This window comes from Triturus cristatus, chromosome 11, assembly GCF_964204655.1.
Source record: "Triturus cristatus chromosome 11, aTriCri1.1, whole genome shotgun sequence".
In the NCBI taxonomy this organism is placed as follows: domain Eukaryota; kingdom Metazoa; phylum Chordata; class Amphibia; order Caudata; family Salamandridae; genus Triturus; species Triturus cristatus.
The window spans coordinates 321799321-321814865 of NC_140594.1; the positions used below are offsets into that span (position 1 = coordinate 321799321).

Below are 15545 nucleotides of genomic sequence, written 5' to 3' on the forward strand. Positions count from 1 at the left end.
AAGTGCGTGTGTGCACAGGCAGATAGTGCTCATGCTAATTGGCCGTGGCTCGGCCGGGGGAGTGCCAGCGAGCTCGGGTGATTTTTCGTCTGCGGGCACAATGAGAGCTCTGGAGGACGGCAGAGGAACCCAGCACCCCAGAGAGATCTCTGGAGGCGGCAGCAACATGAGTGCGGAGGAAGCGCCTCATGGCACCGGGGACTGCGGCCAGGAGCGAGGCCGCCCTCACACCCCCCTCTGTCCGGACTTAGATCCCCCGCGGGGCAACTGCTGCTGGAAGAGGAGCGCTTCAGGGTGGACAGGAAGATGCTCGAGACGATGCTGCAAAGTAAGTTAATGTTCGTGCTTCACGGGGAGTTGTTGCACTGTGTATAAAGCGTCTAGACTGTCCCGGTTCAGTGCTCATCCAAAGCGCCTGCACTGCTTCTCTGAGCATTGACTACTCTGTGTGGTCCAGAAGCACCGAGGCTACACTTCTCCCGGTCCAAATTAGTGCCTAAACAGCAAACACCAGCTATGTGCTGCAGCCCGGTCCAACATTTCTTTTTTTTTTTTTTTTTATTAATTATTTTTTTATTAATTCCAATTGTAGTTATGCATACATTATAATCAATTTTTCAGCAATCAATGAACAAGCATGGACAGTGGCAGAAAGATCACATTGACAGGGTCTCCGCTGCTCGATCACCCCCACGCCTCATTTCCAGCTCCAACGTCGGGGAGATACAGAGATTACCACGATAAACATTCCACTTGCCCCATTTTCTATCCCACTTCTTCGGGCATCCCCGGATTATAAAAACTTCTTTTTCTGCGATCATACATTTATCAACCTCCTGAAGCCAAGCTCTCGTCACCGGAGAGGCCGACGCCCCCCATCTCTTGGCTATTTTTCGTTTGACCAAGGTGTATCCAAGTGTGGCTAGCTGTTGTTCCACCTCTGTAAGATATGTCTCTGCCCATATATTAAGCAGTCCCAGCCCTGGTGTAAGAGTCAGTTCTTTCCCTAGTGCCGTTTGAATATGAGTCGTGGCCCCCTCCCATATTTGTCTAAGCTGTGGGCATTCCCATATCATATGATAAAAGGTTGCCGTCTGGTTACAGCCCCTGAGACATAGTGGATCACTCCTGGCTCCCATCTTTGTAAGTGTTACTCCTGTTAAATACGATCTATGGAAAAATTTTAATTGTATCAGTTCGGTCCAGCATTTCTAAAGGAACCAAACCTGCATGGTGCCTGGAATCCAGCTCTCCCCGAACTTCGGCGCTATCGCTGAACTGCACTGCTTAAACACTAACACTGCACGTCTCCGCAGCTTTCACATCACACATGTTCCTATGCTGCACATCACGGGGGCTTGCACTAACATGGCTGTACTGCAACCTGGCTTCAGCGCTACCAGGAAGCTCCTGCACCTTTAAGTGTTCAGAGGAGTACCTAACATGCGCCACTCCATCATCTTCTGTAGCCTCACGCTAACACGCACTCATAAACCTACCAGTGGTGTAACGCTAAATGCGGGGATGGATAAGGGGTTGACCCCCCCTGTTGTAAATTAAAGCAGAATGTGATTAAGCATTTACTGAAAACATTAATGCTTCCCCTTTAGATCGAGTTTTCTTCATTATGTTGGCCGAAGTCCGGACTCCATTTTGTACTGACATGCTGCCACGTGTTCACCGCAAGGAGAGTCCGACCTCTGTGTTAGTTGCTCTTGTAATCTGCCTAGCAACAGTTTATAAATAGTCCTCTTGTCCATCTGGCGCATGCCCAGACTTGACCACGTCTGTTATAATTAGTTCTGCTTGACCATGTGTTTTCGCGGGCTCAAGGAGTGTGTTAGCTCCGCCCATGTATTGATTTAGAATCGAGAATGACCCTAAATGGTAATGTTCTTCGACTTCATGTGCTACCCACCCACTTATGAGCCCCTCTGTTGTGTATATAAGGGGACTGTGTATGTAAGTTCTTTGTGCTACTCCTTGCAATACTGAAGAGTGTTGTGTGGATTGTAGGACCACCCTTAAGGGTTAATAAACGTTGTTTTTGTACTTTGCAGTTTCCGTGCCAACTTCCTTATAGATTTCGTTACAGAAGAGCGAACCCTTGTCTCTTGCGGGCCTAGCTGGGGCTTGTATTCATCAATTGGCGCCCGTCACGTGGGGCTCATCGGCGACTCGGATGCTCGAAGGACTGGTCGCGACGAAGGTGAGGAGTTTGGCCGGGGACGTGATCACTGCCAGCGGCGTCTTAGCCCTGGCATCCCGAGGTTTTTCTTCCTTCCCTTCCGAGCTGACCATCTGGGTGGCGCCGGTCATCGACTGAGACCTCTTCTGTCGGTCCTGCCGTGAGAGCCGTTTGGGCGATTGTGGAGCTTGGCAGTTGGAACCTGGACTCTTGATTGGTAAGAACCGTTGTACGGTACTTGCTCCGAGTTTTGAAGCCTGGGTTGGCTATTTGAGTTTGATTGATGGTGACTAGTCATATTTTGAATTTGTCTTTGTGAAATATATGCGTTGCAACACATATAGGCAGGTAATGTGGAGAAATTTCTCCGGAGCTGTGTAAACTTGGAACGGCGCAACGATTAAGTGCCATTTTTTTTGATAATACTGCATATTTTGCATTATTCTTAGCATGCCTGCTTTTAGCGCACTCCGTAAGTGGTGTTGCTGCTTTGGAAACCGGTTGAACCTCGAGGAATCTGCTCCAGCTCCCCCAGAGGGGACTCCTAATAGGGATATGTATGTGAAGCATGGTCTTTCTTCCATAATGTACAGCACATTGTGGAGGAAATATACTAGGAAGGATCCTGAGTTGCGATGGCCTTTGTATGGATCGTTTGATATGCGTAAGATTGAGTATGTGGAACAGTGTCTGTGTAAGCGACGTGCTCGTCAGGATATGTTTGAGTGTGTGCGGTTATGGGTGAAGGAAGTGCGTGAGCGAGAGAAACGTGAGAAAGCGCTGTTTGATAAAGAGCAACGGAAGAATGATCATGTGCGAGCACAAGAAGCAAAGAGTCGGGAGGACAAAGAGCAGACGGAGAGACATGAGAAAGAGCGTAGGCTCCAAGTTTCGGGTCAATATGTCGTTCGCCAGCCACTTTATCCTGTCCTTAATAATCCCGATGATGATTTTTATTTACTAGATCGATCTCTGCCCCCTTATGTTGGCGCATCTGCTCCACGGCCGCAAGATTCTGGCCCGGCTTCGGGTAAGGTAGACACACGGTCTATGTTATCGGCCGAGAACATGGCTGACCTTCGGAAACTTTCCTTTCGTGCACTTAAGGGCAGGATGTCCATAGAGGACTTATTTCAAACTTGGGGGTCATGGCAAGATAGAGAGAGGGTGTATTTTTTGTCTCATTTTGCTGACGACGTAATTGCTGCTTTCCGAAAATATTCCGGTGTTTTTGAGCCTGACGAGGTGACATCGGAGGTTAGAGCATTACATGATGGTGTTTTTTCTCCCCCTAAGGCTCCAGAGGCGGCTCGACGACTGTTCGCCTTACGGGACGAGGTGCTGGCGCTTAGAGAGAAAGCACGTCAACAAGCTGAGGAGGAGCAGCAGGATTCGGTTGCAGCAGGGGGCCACTCATCCACCTCCCAGTCAGATAAGGATGTTGTAGTGCATGTTAAACCAATGCGAGAAGCGGCGCCTTTGTACGTTCCTCCTAAAGGAGCGGGGACTAGTTCCGATATTAACTCCGCCGATGCTAAGGGATATTTCGTGTATAACTGGGTTTATACCCCTTGGCATAGGGCCGATGTTATGGCATTAAAGAATGCATTGCCTGACCCCCGCAAGAATCCAGCGGCCTTCTATGAAGAAGTTGAGGGGGCCTTGAATTCTTGTATTATGACCTTAGCGGATATAGATCTGTTCTTTGGCCTTATTCTACCACCGGACACGTGGCGATCTGTCCGAAAGGTGGATGATATAGTTGCTTTTAAGGCCCGGTGGTCTGACCTTGAGGATGAGGATAGGGAGCGGAAGCCCGCACAGAAACCACCCCGGAATATTTTAGATCTTCCTGCTGCTATTGTGGCTAAATTAAAAACAATAATCCCCCCCAAAAAGATTGATTGGAATATGTTGGCGGCATGTAAGCAGAAAGTTGATGAGTCAGTGGCGGATTTCTTCACGCGCTTTGAAGAAACGTTCCATGATTTTAGTGGCCAGTCGCTTACCGACGACACAGGCCGCCACCTTTTCGCGGACAAATATGTGGCTAATCTGCTGCCGGCAGTTGCGGCCCGGTTAAAAGCGAGTGAGAGTTCTTGGTCCTCCGCGACACCGACGGCCCTTCTGACCATCGCCCAGTATTATGAGCGTCAGGAGCAAGAGGCGAAGGGCCAGGAGGAGAAGAAATCGAAAGATCTCAAAACGAAAGTAATGTTAGCACAAGTATATGGCCCGCCCCGCCGGGGTAATAATAATAATAATAATAGGGGAAGGGGCGGATCTTATGGTCCCCCTTCGGGCCGATCTGATTTGAATAAAAACCAATGTGCGTACTGTAAGCAGTTGGGCCATTGGGCCAGGGAGTGCCCAGCGTTGCATGCTTCACGGCAGGGGCACACCCAGGGTGGCCAGAGAGGTAGAGGGGGCTTCTCGAACTTTAGAGGGAATTCTAATGATAATGTCCGCTTCGACACTACGGGGCAGCACCGGGATAGCTCAAACGTTTTCGATCGCCAGCACCAGTATCATGTATCAGACGTCGATCACTCGGGATATCATGATTCTCAGCATGCATAGGAATGCGTTGGATGGGGGTCTGAAGCAGTTGAGGTGCCGGTCGATCAGACGGGTCCTTATGTATCGGCTGAGGTTTTAGGTTCTACTGATCAGTTCCTAGTGGATACAGGAGCGACACGTAGTGCATTGTCTAGGTACTTGGCTCCAGGGGCTCCCCCATCCGGCTCAATGGTTACATCGGTAGGGTTTGACGGTACACTCTCTCGAAGCCCTCTTTCACAGCCCCTTGCGCTTAAGGTTGATTGTTTTTCTGCGCCCTGTTCGTTTCTGCTTGCCCCGTACACACCGGATAACATTATGGGCCTTGACATGTTAAAACACTTTAGGGCTACGATTCGCTGTTCTCCCGCGGGTGTGAGAGTGATTCTAAATGACAACTACCCCCGATCTGAGCGGATGTGTACGATCTCAGAGGAGGCTTTGTTGGCTACCCTCCCCCGCGCTTTATGGGCGACTTCGGACACGGATGTGGGACAAATGGTGATTCCTCCGGTCCACATTAGTGTCCAGGAGGGGGCGGTGCTACCACGCCTCCCGCAGTATCGTATTTCGCAGGAGGGCGAGGAAGCTCTCATACAGATTGTGCAAGATTTAATCGCAGCAGGAGTAGTGGAAGAAGTTCCCTATAATATCTGTAACAGTCCGATTCTCCCTATTCTGAAAAAGGACACGGACGCAAAGGTCTATCGGTTCATTATTGATTTGAGGGAGGTAAACAAGATCGTGATACCTCAGTACCCGGTGGTTTCCGATATCACGACGTTGCTTACCTTGGTCCCGCCTACGGCGACCGTGTTCTCAGTGATTGATTTGAAAAATGCCTTCTTTTCTATTCCCATTCACCCTGATAGCCGATTTCTTTTTGGGTTCACATTAAACAATAGATCTTATCGTTTTTGTAGAATTCCCCAGGGCTACACAGAAAGCCCTAGTATTTACAGTCAGGCTTTAAAACGACAGTTGGATTCCTTTGCTTTACTCGAGGGGGTCGCCCTCATTCAATATGTCGATGACATCTTGCTGGCGGCTGACACCCTGGAGTTGTGCGAGAAAAGCACACTATCCTTACTTTCCTTCTTAGCATCCCACAATCACAAGGTATCTAGGAAGAAATTGCAATTCTGTAGACCAAAGGTGACTTATCTAGGTCACCTTTTGTCTAAGGAGGGGCGTGCACTCACACCAGACCGTATCCAAGTAATTCTGGACACACCGAGACCGTCCACGCAGAAGGATGTGCGTGCATTTTTGTGCCTTGTTTCTTTTTGTAGGCAGTGGATATTGGGGTTTTCACACACGGCTAAGCCATTACTAGCTCTCCTGACAAAAGATACGCCCATCCCAATCCCTTGGTCAGATGAGTGTGATGCTGCTTTTCAGCAACTACGACAGGCCCTTTGTTCAGCACCAGTGTTAGGGACCCCTGATTATGCAAAACCCTTTTCATTGTATGTGCATGAGAAAGATGGATGTGCATTGTCAGTTTTAGTGCAAATGCATGGTGATAAGCAACGCCCTTGTGCATACTTTTCGGCTGTACTTGATCCTGTCGCCCGCGCATTGCCGGGGTGTTTTCGCTCGGTTGCGGCGACAGCTGTGTCAATACGCCAAAGTGAAGGAATTGTGTTGTCCCATAAACTGTTGGTGTTAGTTCCCCACGCTGTTGATGCCCTGCTTAATCAAACAAAGACGCAGCATTTGACCAGTGCCCGTTTAACGGGATATGAGTTGACGCTCTTGGCTCCTCATATTACGTTGAAAAGGTGCGTGACATTAAACCCGGCCACATTGTTGCCATACCCCGAGACCCAGCCTGAGGCGCAGAAGGCGCATGATTGTATTCTTGTGACTGAGGAACAGACAAAGGGTCGTATTGATCTCCAGGATACGCCCTTTTCAGAGGTAGATGGAGAACTGTGGGTAGACGGATCCTGCCTGAAGCTGCCAGATGGTACGACTTCAGCAGCATATGCAATTACCACGTTACAAACGATAGTGGAAACAGCACGCATACCACAGAAGTCAGCTCAAGCAGCGGAACTGATAGCGTTAACACGAGCGTGTGAGCTCAGTACAGGATTGTGTGTGAATGTGTACACAGACAGCCGCTATGCCTTCGGAGTAGCACACGATTTCGGTCTACTCTGGAAGGAGAGAGGGTTTCTAACGTCACATGGGGTACAGATAATGCATGGAGAGTTAGTTCACAATCTTTTAACTGCATTGACGTACCCAAAGAAAATTGCTATTGTTAAGTGTAGCGCCCATAGGAAAGTAGTTGATAAAGTTGGAGAAGGGAATGCGTTAGCAGACCGAGTGGCACGGGAGACTGCGATGCAGCCCGGTGCTACTGCCATGTATGTAGTAAAATCACAGGTGGAGAGATGGCGTGATGCAAAGGAAGAAGTGCGAGAGATACAAAGAACCGCTTCTGATAAGGAGCGGGAGCAATGGGCTAGCGAGGGAGAGTTGGATGACGAGGGTTGTTGGAGAAATAAACAGATGAATAGATGGAAGTTACCCACGGCTTTCGTACAACCTATGGTTCAAATGGCACATGGGCTAGCACATGTTGGAGCTTCCGCAATTGTAAAATTGCTTACCCAAGTCTGGGAGCATCCAGAGATTGCTAGCACGGCAAAGAGGGTGGTGCAGACCTGTATGATCTGCCTGAAGTATAACCCAGGGAAAGGCACACGAACTCCAGCAGGAGGATTTGCGACGCCCACTGCACCCTTTGAGGTTCTGCAGATGGATTACATCCAGCTTGAGCGCTGTAATAATTTGAAGTATGTTCTAGTAGTGGTTTGCGCCTTTAGTAAGTGGGTTGAGGCGTACCCTGCGAAAGACAATACTGCGATGACTACAGCGAAGCTATTGCTGAAAGAGTTTTTCCCGCGATACGGCGTCTGTAGACTTCTGTGGAGTGATAATGGCCCTCACTTTGTAGCGGATGTTATAAAGTATGTCTTGAAGGGCCTAGGCATCACCCAGAAGTTCCACGCCGTGTTCCACCCCCAGTCTGCAGGACTAGTCGAGAAGTACAATGGTACACTGAAGCTTAAAATTGCCAAAATCCAAGCTTCGACATCTTTGACTTGGCCAGACGCTTTGCCACTGGCGTTATTGTCCATTAGGTCGGTGCCACACTCTCGAACCGGCCTTACGCCCTATGAGATTGTATTTGGGCGCCCAATGAATATTTGGGGTCCACCGAGACCTAAGGCTGTGTATGATGTACCTTGTGTGATGATGAGTGATTATCTGGCACAGTTAACGGATAACTTGGTTTCTATTCATCAACAGGTCCGAGAGGCGCTCCCTGATCGGTCTACTGGCGAAGGACATGGTCTCCGGCCCGGAGACCATGTGATGATAAAGGTCTTCGACAGGTCGAACAGTCTGGAGCCCAGATGGACCGGACCTGAGCAAGTTCTTCTTGCGACGAGGACGGCAGTGCGAGTCTCGAACAGGAAAAACTGGATCCATTCCCTGCACTGTCGGAAGGTGCCGCCTGGATTGGTGGAGTCTGCCGTGCTGACCGATCAACGAGAAGTTCTAGCAGCAGAGACAGGCCGTGCTGCGAAGCCAAACGACACTGAGGAGCTCTTTTCGGACCACACGACTCCTGGAGGAAGGCGATATCATCTGCGGCCAAGGAAGTGAGATCTTCAGTACCGGGACATACTGTCAGAACGGCCCTTGGGTTAGTGAAACGGAGAGCCGCTGAGGCAAGGGGGGGGGATCAGCCCTGCATTAGAGTAGTGACACCCGTCTTGGCCCGTTGGTGAAGAAATCAACCGCTGCCCAAGGGGAAGAGTTCTGACAGACTTTTTAGTTTCAGGAAGATATCAGGGTATTGTTTCTTTTGACATGGAGAAGAAGAAAATCTTTTGTGCGTTGGGGTTCATGCTAACAATAGCTATTGTTGGCATAACAACATGGTTTGTGGAGGAGGTCACACCTGCTCGGAAAACACTTGTGTTGACGACTCCGGTGCCTGCGGAGCACTACTTTTATACATTGCCGTATCAAGAATTGAAGCATCGGCAGTCTTATTTGAATAACACTTTCATCCAGATGCTGCATCATACCCACGTTGCTACGAACGCTACGAATTGTTGGATATGTGGGATGATGCCAGCTCATCAGAAGAAAGGAGGTACGCCATTCATACCACTTCCTTTCTCTCACAATGGCTCTTGTAGAGCATGGTACACTTTGTTGTTTGCTACTCGAAAACCGACAGTGGGACGACTGCTGTTCAGACTTAATAAAGAATGTCATCAGGACAGAAATGGATATCCACAAGCAAACGGAACAATTTGGGAATGGGAAGAGTATAGACCGGACAATGAATCCATTCCCTATATCTTCACAAACACTAGAGACACTGTGGGGAAGGACAAGTTCGTAATCCAAGTGGCACAAGCCCAGGCGGACCTGTGTGTCCAGAGTGTGGGTTTTATCCCTGTTGGCGTCAGCGATTGTTTAACTGTTCTAAACATCGATGGACTAAATAACAGTACCTTCCTAGCATCCCATAATACCTACTTTGTGTGCGGGAATAAAGGTTATTACCGTCTGCCAGCTGGGTGGTCAGGGGTATGCTATGTATCATTCCTATTACCCCCTGTATTTCTAGCACCTGCATCGTATCACAAGGATTTGAAATTACTAAATAATGTGACTGTAAATAGATATAAACGTACTTTATCAATTAATGAGGTGGATCAGACGGACACTAGCTTGCAACAGTATATTGATTTCAACTTGGGACTGTTCTTCTTTGTTGGAGCTGCTTTGAATAGTAGGAAAATCCGAAGATTAACGAGAGTGGTAGAAGCTGTGACTAATCAGACCGCTGCTGCTCTTGGGAATCTTACGGAAGAACTCCAAATTACTAGAATTGTTGCATTGCAGAATCGTATGGTATTAGATGTGATGTTAGCTGATCGAGGAGGAGCTTGTAAAATTATTGGAAGTAGCTGCTGCGTGTTTATCCCTGATCATACGCCATCTGTTTATAACGCTATTAATAAGTTGCATAAAATAGCCGCCGAAATCCACACGGAAAACGGCACATGGTCCTTTTCTGGTTGGTTTTGGGCGTTGGTTACTGCCTGGGGTTGGAAAGTTTTAACTGGTCTTTGTATTATCATAGCAATTCTGTTTTTTCTCTGTATGTGTATCCAATGTGGACCATTATGCTGTTCTGTATGCATTTCATTCTGCATTCCAGATAAAAAAGCTATTGCCGAAGTTGCCCGCCAGAAGGGTCTAGCTAAAGAGGTTAAAGGAATGATGATAATTGACATATACGATGATTATTCTTGGAAGCCGGATGTCTTCAGTAAATGCTGAAAGGGTCGTCTGTTGTAAATTAAAGCAGAATGTGATTAAGCATTTACTGAAAACATTAATGCTTCCCCTTTAGATCGAGTTTTCTTCATTATGTTGGCCGAAGTCCGGACTCCATTTTGTACTGACATGCTGCCACGTGTTCACCGCAAGGAGAGTCCGACCTCTGTGTTAGTTGCTCTTGTAATCTGCCTAGCAACAGTTTATAAATAGTCCTCTTGTCCATCTGGCGCATGCCCAGACTTGACCACGTCTGTTATAATTAGTTCTGCTTGACCATGTGTTTTCGCGGGCTCAAGGAGTGTGTTAGCTCCGCCCATGTATTGATTTAGAATCGAGAATGACCCTAAATGGTAATGTTCTTCGACTTCATGTGCTACCCACCCACTTATGAGCCCCTCTGTTGTGTATATAAGGGGACTGTGTATGTAAGTTCTTTGTGCTACTCCTTGCAATACTGAAGAGTGTTGTGTGGATTGTAGGACCACCCTTAAGGGTTAATAAACGTTGTTTTTGTACTTTGCAGTTTCCGTGCCAACTTCCTTATAGATTTCGTTACAGAAGAGCGAACCCTTGTCTCTTGCGGGCCTAGCTGGGGCTTGTATTCATCACCCCTGCTCCACTGAGGCTGAAGGGCTTGCATTACGTTCCTGAAACCTAGTCACAGTCCAGCATTGACTCAGCAGTACCCCACTTGCCTCTTTCCAGCAGTCACTCAGCAGCCTCTGCCAGTCTCCTTCCAGTACATTCAATAGCTCCATTCCATGCTCCTTCAAGCAACTAACTCTGCAGCTCCCCGACCCCCCTCACAGACCTAATTCGAGTGCCCACTCCAGCCTCCTTCAAGTACTGACTCCGCGCCTACCCTGCAGCAGCCTTCCAACTTTGACTCTGCAGCATCTAAACCGCAACGGTCTTCCAGAATTACTTGGCAAGTTACTCGACAGCTCCTCAAGAATCACTCATTAGCGATGCAAGTTGGCCCATCAGGTGGTAGGCCGCGAGGGGCGGCTTGCCTTTGGATCGCCTGTAAGATAACCAACCATGTTGGCATATTTGGTATGCTAATAAACCTGCAGCATTTTTTCCCACCAAAAAGTTGTCTTGTCTGCTTATTTATGTTACCTGTATGTTGCTGCAGGAGGGCTGGTGAGTGTGGCCGATATTGGCACTATGACTCGGAGCAGCTACCCACAGTCCCTTCCAGTGCTCACCTACCTCCAGCCTCTCCCATAACACCAAGCAGCATCGTCTGCCACCCTCCTTCCACCCCTCACGAAGCAACTACCTCATACACAATCTGCAGTCACTCAGAATCTCTCACATGCCTCCTAGAAAAAGTCATTCAGATGCTCCCCTCCTAGATCCTTCCAGGACCCTCTCAGCTGTTCTCTCCTGCCTCCATCCAGCACTCACTCAAAAGATCCCTCCAATTACCTTCCATTAAAAGGATGGCTTTTATTTATTTCAAAAACCAAAACATAAATAAAAGGCAATGTCATTTACAATAAAAATAGCTCAAACTCTCGCAAATGCGAGACCTATTTTTGCCATTTATCTTCATTTTCTCTCTCTTTCTTTCCTCAATCTTCTTTACAACACCTATCTTTTTTTAACACAGTATGTGACTTGGTTAATTGCAGGAACAAATTTAAAATTCCCCTGTGTCTTCATGTACTTTAAGTTTAAAATGTATGCCCTAAAGCAGTAGTTCTTAATCTTTCGACTTCTGTGGTTCTCCACTTAATAATTACTACTGGAACCCAACGGCCCCTACTGAATCAATATTGGGATCTGGGGACCACCACTGAGTCATTATTGAAAATCAGTGCCCTTGGCCTAAGCAATTTCGATGATTCAAACTGCGAAACAATGCACAAAAATACCGAAACAAGTATGCGTCAATCAAATACACATATTATGAAATATTTTATTTAATTCATAAACACATCTTAAAAATTAAAGTTTTAATTTTAATGGGAAGGTTGGAGCTTTTAAATGTAATGGGAAGGTTGGAGTTTTTCTAAATTCAATGGAGGCCACCCATTGTCCATACTATATTCTGTTACGTGCCCTTGCACTGCTCCCGCTAATGAGTCTGAGGATACAACCTTCATTTTTGGTGTCCAATTTTAAATCTTTGCACATTTACAGGACATTTTAAATTTTGCAATTTTCAGTGTTGTGTCTTTATTTGTATACTTTTTAATAATTTGCTAGTATTATTTTATTTTCTAAGTAGTCATTGTAGTCATGGTCCCCATGAGCATGGGTTAAGAACCTCTGCCCTAAAGAAACAACTGAGCAATGTATATATGTTGTGAAACACAATATTGGCATTTTTAGTTTTCTACTTCTTGAATGGATGCTTCTAGTTCAGTTCATATCATATAATTATGATTAAACTAATTCTTGCTTGATTCTCAGAAACTCTTGCCTTGTGCCCACATGGAGTTAAAATTGCTGACTTCCAAGTTGGTGATTGAGTGATAATTAAAAGCCCCAGTAGGATTAAGAAATATGACACGAAATGTTCTGCTCCAGTCACGCTAACCAGAGTGGCTAAAGGTTCTGTTTTTCCTTGAAGGTAAAATCTGGTGAAGCAAAGGAGCTTTGGTTAAACTCACACCTGAACAGGCCACTAAAATAGGCACATTTAAGGGCACTGTTGACAGAGATTTTGCTACTGATTGGTTGGCACGCTGGATGTGTCTCATGCTGTTCTGGATGGTGTGGAGGCTGATCCATCTAGGTCGGTGCATGCTGGGACTCCTGTACCTATTCTCTCTGAATTGTTGTCTGAACCAGTTGCTTCAGAGGAGGTACTAGATTCCCTCTCAAAGTACCAGCAATTCTGTTGACTCATTGCCATCTGAGAGACAATGTGCCTTTGCCTACGAGATTCAAAGACTTTTACATTAATTGATATACATTTACTTGTTTCAAATTCTGTAACACATGTTTGAAATGATTTCAGGTTTAGAATCCTTTCCCTATTTTTGTAAAGGGGGGAAATGTTGTAGCATGGTATTTACTAGACCTTTCTCTCTTAATAATCTGTGCTCGATCTAGGGGCTTGTGTCTGCCTGTTTATTACTCATAACAACATGTTTGTATTAGCCCTGCGTCCATGCTTCTAAGGGGCTTATTATCAAGCCAGGCGATAAAATTATCGCCGCTTTAGCGGCAGAAAACTGCCGCTAAAACGGTGATAATGGTCTTGATAATATGCTCTATGGAATTCCAATTGAAGCCCATGTTAGACGTCCTTCAAATTTAACATGGGCTCCAATTGGAATTCCATAGAGCATATTATCAAGCCCATTATCGCCGTTTTAGATGCAGTTTTCTGCCGCTAATGTGGCGATACTTTTATCGCCTGGCTTGATAATATGCCCCTAAGTTCTTTCTCCATGGCTGCCAACTCCAATTTCACCAGTTTGAGTTGAGAAACACCAGAGGAAGGACTAGCAATACATGGTCTCCTTTTTCTGGAATAAAGATACTTACTTCACTGCATCAGCTGCTCCTGACTTTTCTCTTGTACAACCACCTGTTTCACAGAGAGCGAGAGAGAGGCCATGTTAGAATAGTCAAATGAGAGTTTACCAGATGAGAACAGAGAATATTCACTTCTGTTCCTAAGAACAATATAAGCAATAGTAAGTAGCAGTTTCAAAACACAGACCAAAGACAAGAATTCCAAAACATAAAGCAATGCTGTTCATTATAAAAAAAACACAGTTCTTCGAGAGGAGTAAATCGTTTCTCATAGTGTCCACACTGTTATGAAAATAGGGAAAATGATATGGAAATAGAAAGAAGACTGGGAGAGTAGCCAGTGCATAGAAAGAGAGACAGCTATGTTAAAGTGGTCAAATGATCAATATAAATAAGGATAAGAAACTTTAACCAAAACATAGACAAAAGACTTTAATGTCAACACATAAAGCAATACTGTTCCTTATGAAAAAATAGTCCAGGGAAAGAAGCAGATCAGTTCTCATATAATCCAAAGTATAGTAGCCCGAACACTCAAATCTGAGTAAGCAGAATTGTCCTTAGAAAAGAAGGTTGTATCAAATTGGCACAGCCCTCTTGTCCGTTGAAGCTGTCCTCACGATGTCCATCCTTGTCAAATTTGCTAATTCCCAGTGAATGCTATATGTGTGCTGTCATCAGTGTGAATGCTACTGTGGAATTACGTGGGGTATGGCAACAGAAATGCTGCTGATGGTAATTCCACCAATATACATTTTGCCAAATATAGCTGAGGCACATTTACTGGAACTGCCATATTTTTCTTTAACACCCACTTTCATATTTACTTGTTTTCACTTTTTCTAAGACATAATTTTTGACAGATTCTTTATGTATGCATGTACTGTAGTGAGTGAGAGAGTGAATGAATGGTAAAATTTTTAGAGTACCAACCAAATGCCAACTTTTAGTTTTGTGTTCAGATTTTACAGGCTGTTTTGGAACTTTTCCCCATGTCTCTCGAGTTGCTTTTTTGAGCTTAAAAACTCTTCTACTGCGATAGGAGATGGATTCCTGTTGATATTATCCCTTTCTTTCCTGTTTAGGATTTATGGATCCAGATGATGGAGTGACAGCTGGGGAAGGCATGCATAACCTGGTGCATGACTACATGACGGGAACAATGGGACAAGTCCCCATATCTGCCAATGATCCAATATTTTACCTGCACCATGCATATATAGACATGTAAGTCTGCGCAATCCTACAGAGCTTTAAGAGAAGCATTGCAAGTTCACGCTTTTTGTTTGCACCTTCATTTGCCATTTCTAAGCCCACAAAATCCATTCAAAATTGAAAGACGCAAATTAGCAAATTACTAACGAAATCTCAATAAACAGTATAATTATAATAAAGTTAATAAACACATTCATAAACAGTTCTTAAACGAATAATGAAATACTATTAGCAAAAGAGGTGTATGGCAACAGGGTTGATTAGAAGATTAGAGAGGCCATGCAAGATTATCTCTTCTGATCCACTGGGGCCTTGAGCCTAAGTCCTAACAAGCATTGGCATTTGGCACCCAACAAGTATCTAGCCATGCTGCACATTATCCTGGGTGCTACAACCTCTACTGTTATTTCACGAGCCCATAGTGAACGGGCAAACATAGCCAAGGGTAGGTTTTTGCGCTATTTAATGAAAATATGATAAAGTCTTTAAACAATTCAAAAAAGTGCATTTCTTTAACAAAGAAGCTTCGACACTAACAGGCACATGCTATCCCTGTATTGAGAAGTACTTATTAAAGTGTTCTTTTTTTACAACTGGTAGGCTGAACTGATATGTCTGGAAGTCCTTTTAAATGTGATGATGAATAAAACAAGAGCTTTGGTAGAATAATATATGGCAGAGGCACCTTAAACCATGACAT

At 45.6% G+C, this 15545-nt stretch overlaps 1 protein-coding gene across 1 annotated transcript in view; it reads left to right on the top strand.

The window, feature by feature from the left end:
- Positions 1-15545, top strand: part of LOC146784130 (tyrosinase-like) — a 252856-nt gene that overhangs the window by 202739 nt on the left and 34572 nt on the right. The window contains exon 3 of the mRNA XM_085633727.1: positions 14716-14857. Coding sequence (XP_085489853.1) covers positions 14716-14857 — 142 coding nt within the window. The remainder of the gene's footprint in view (positions 1-14715; positions 14858-15545) is intronic.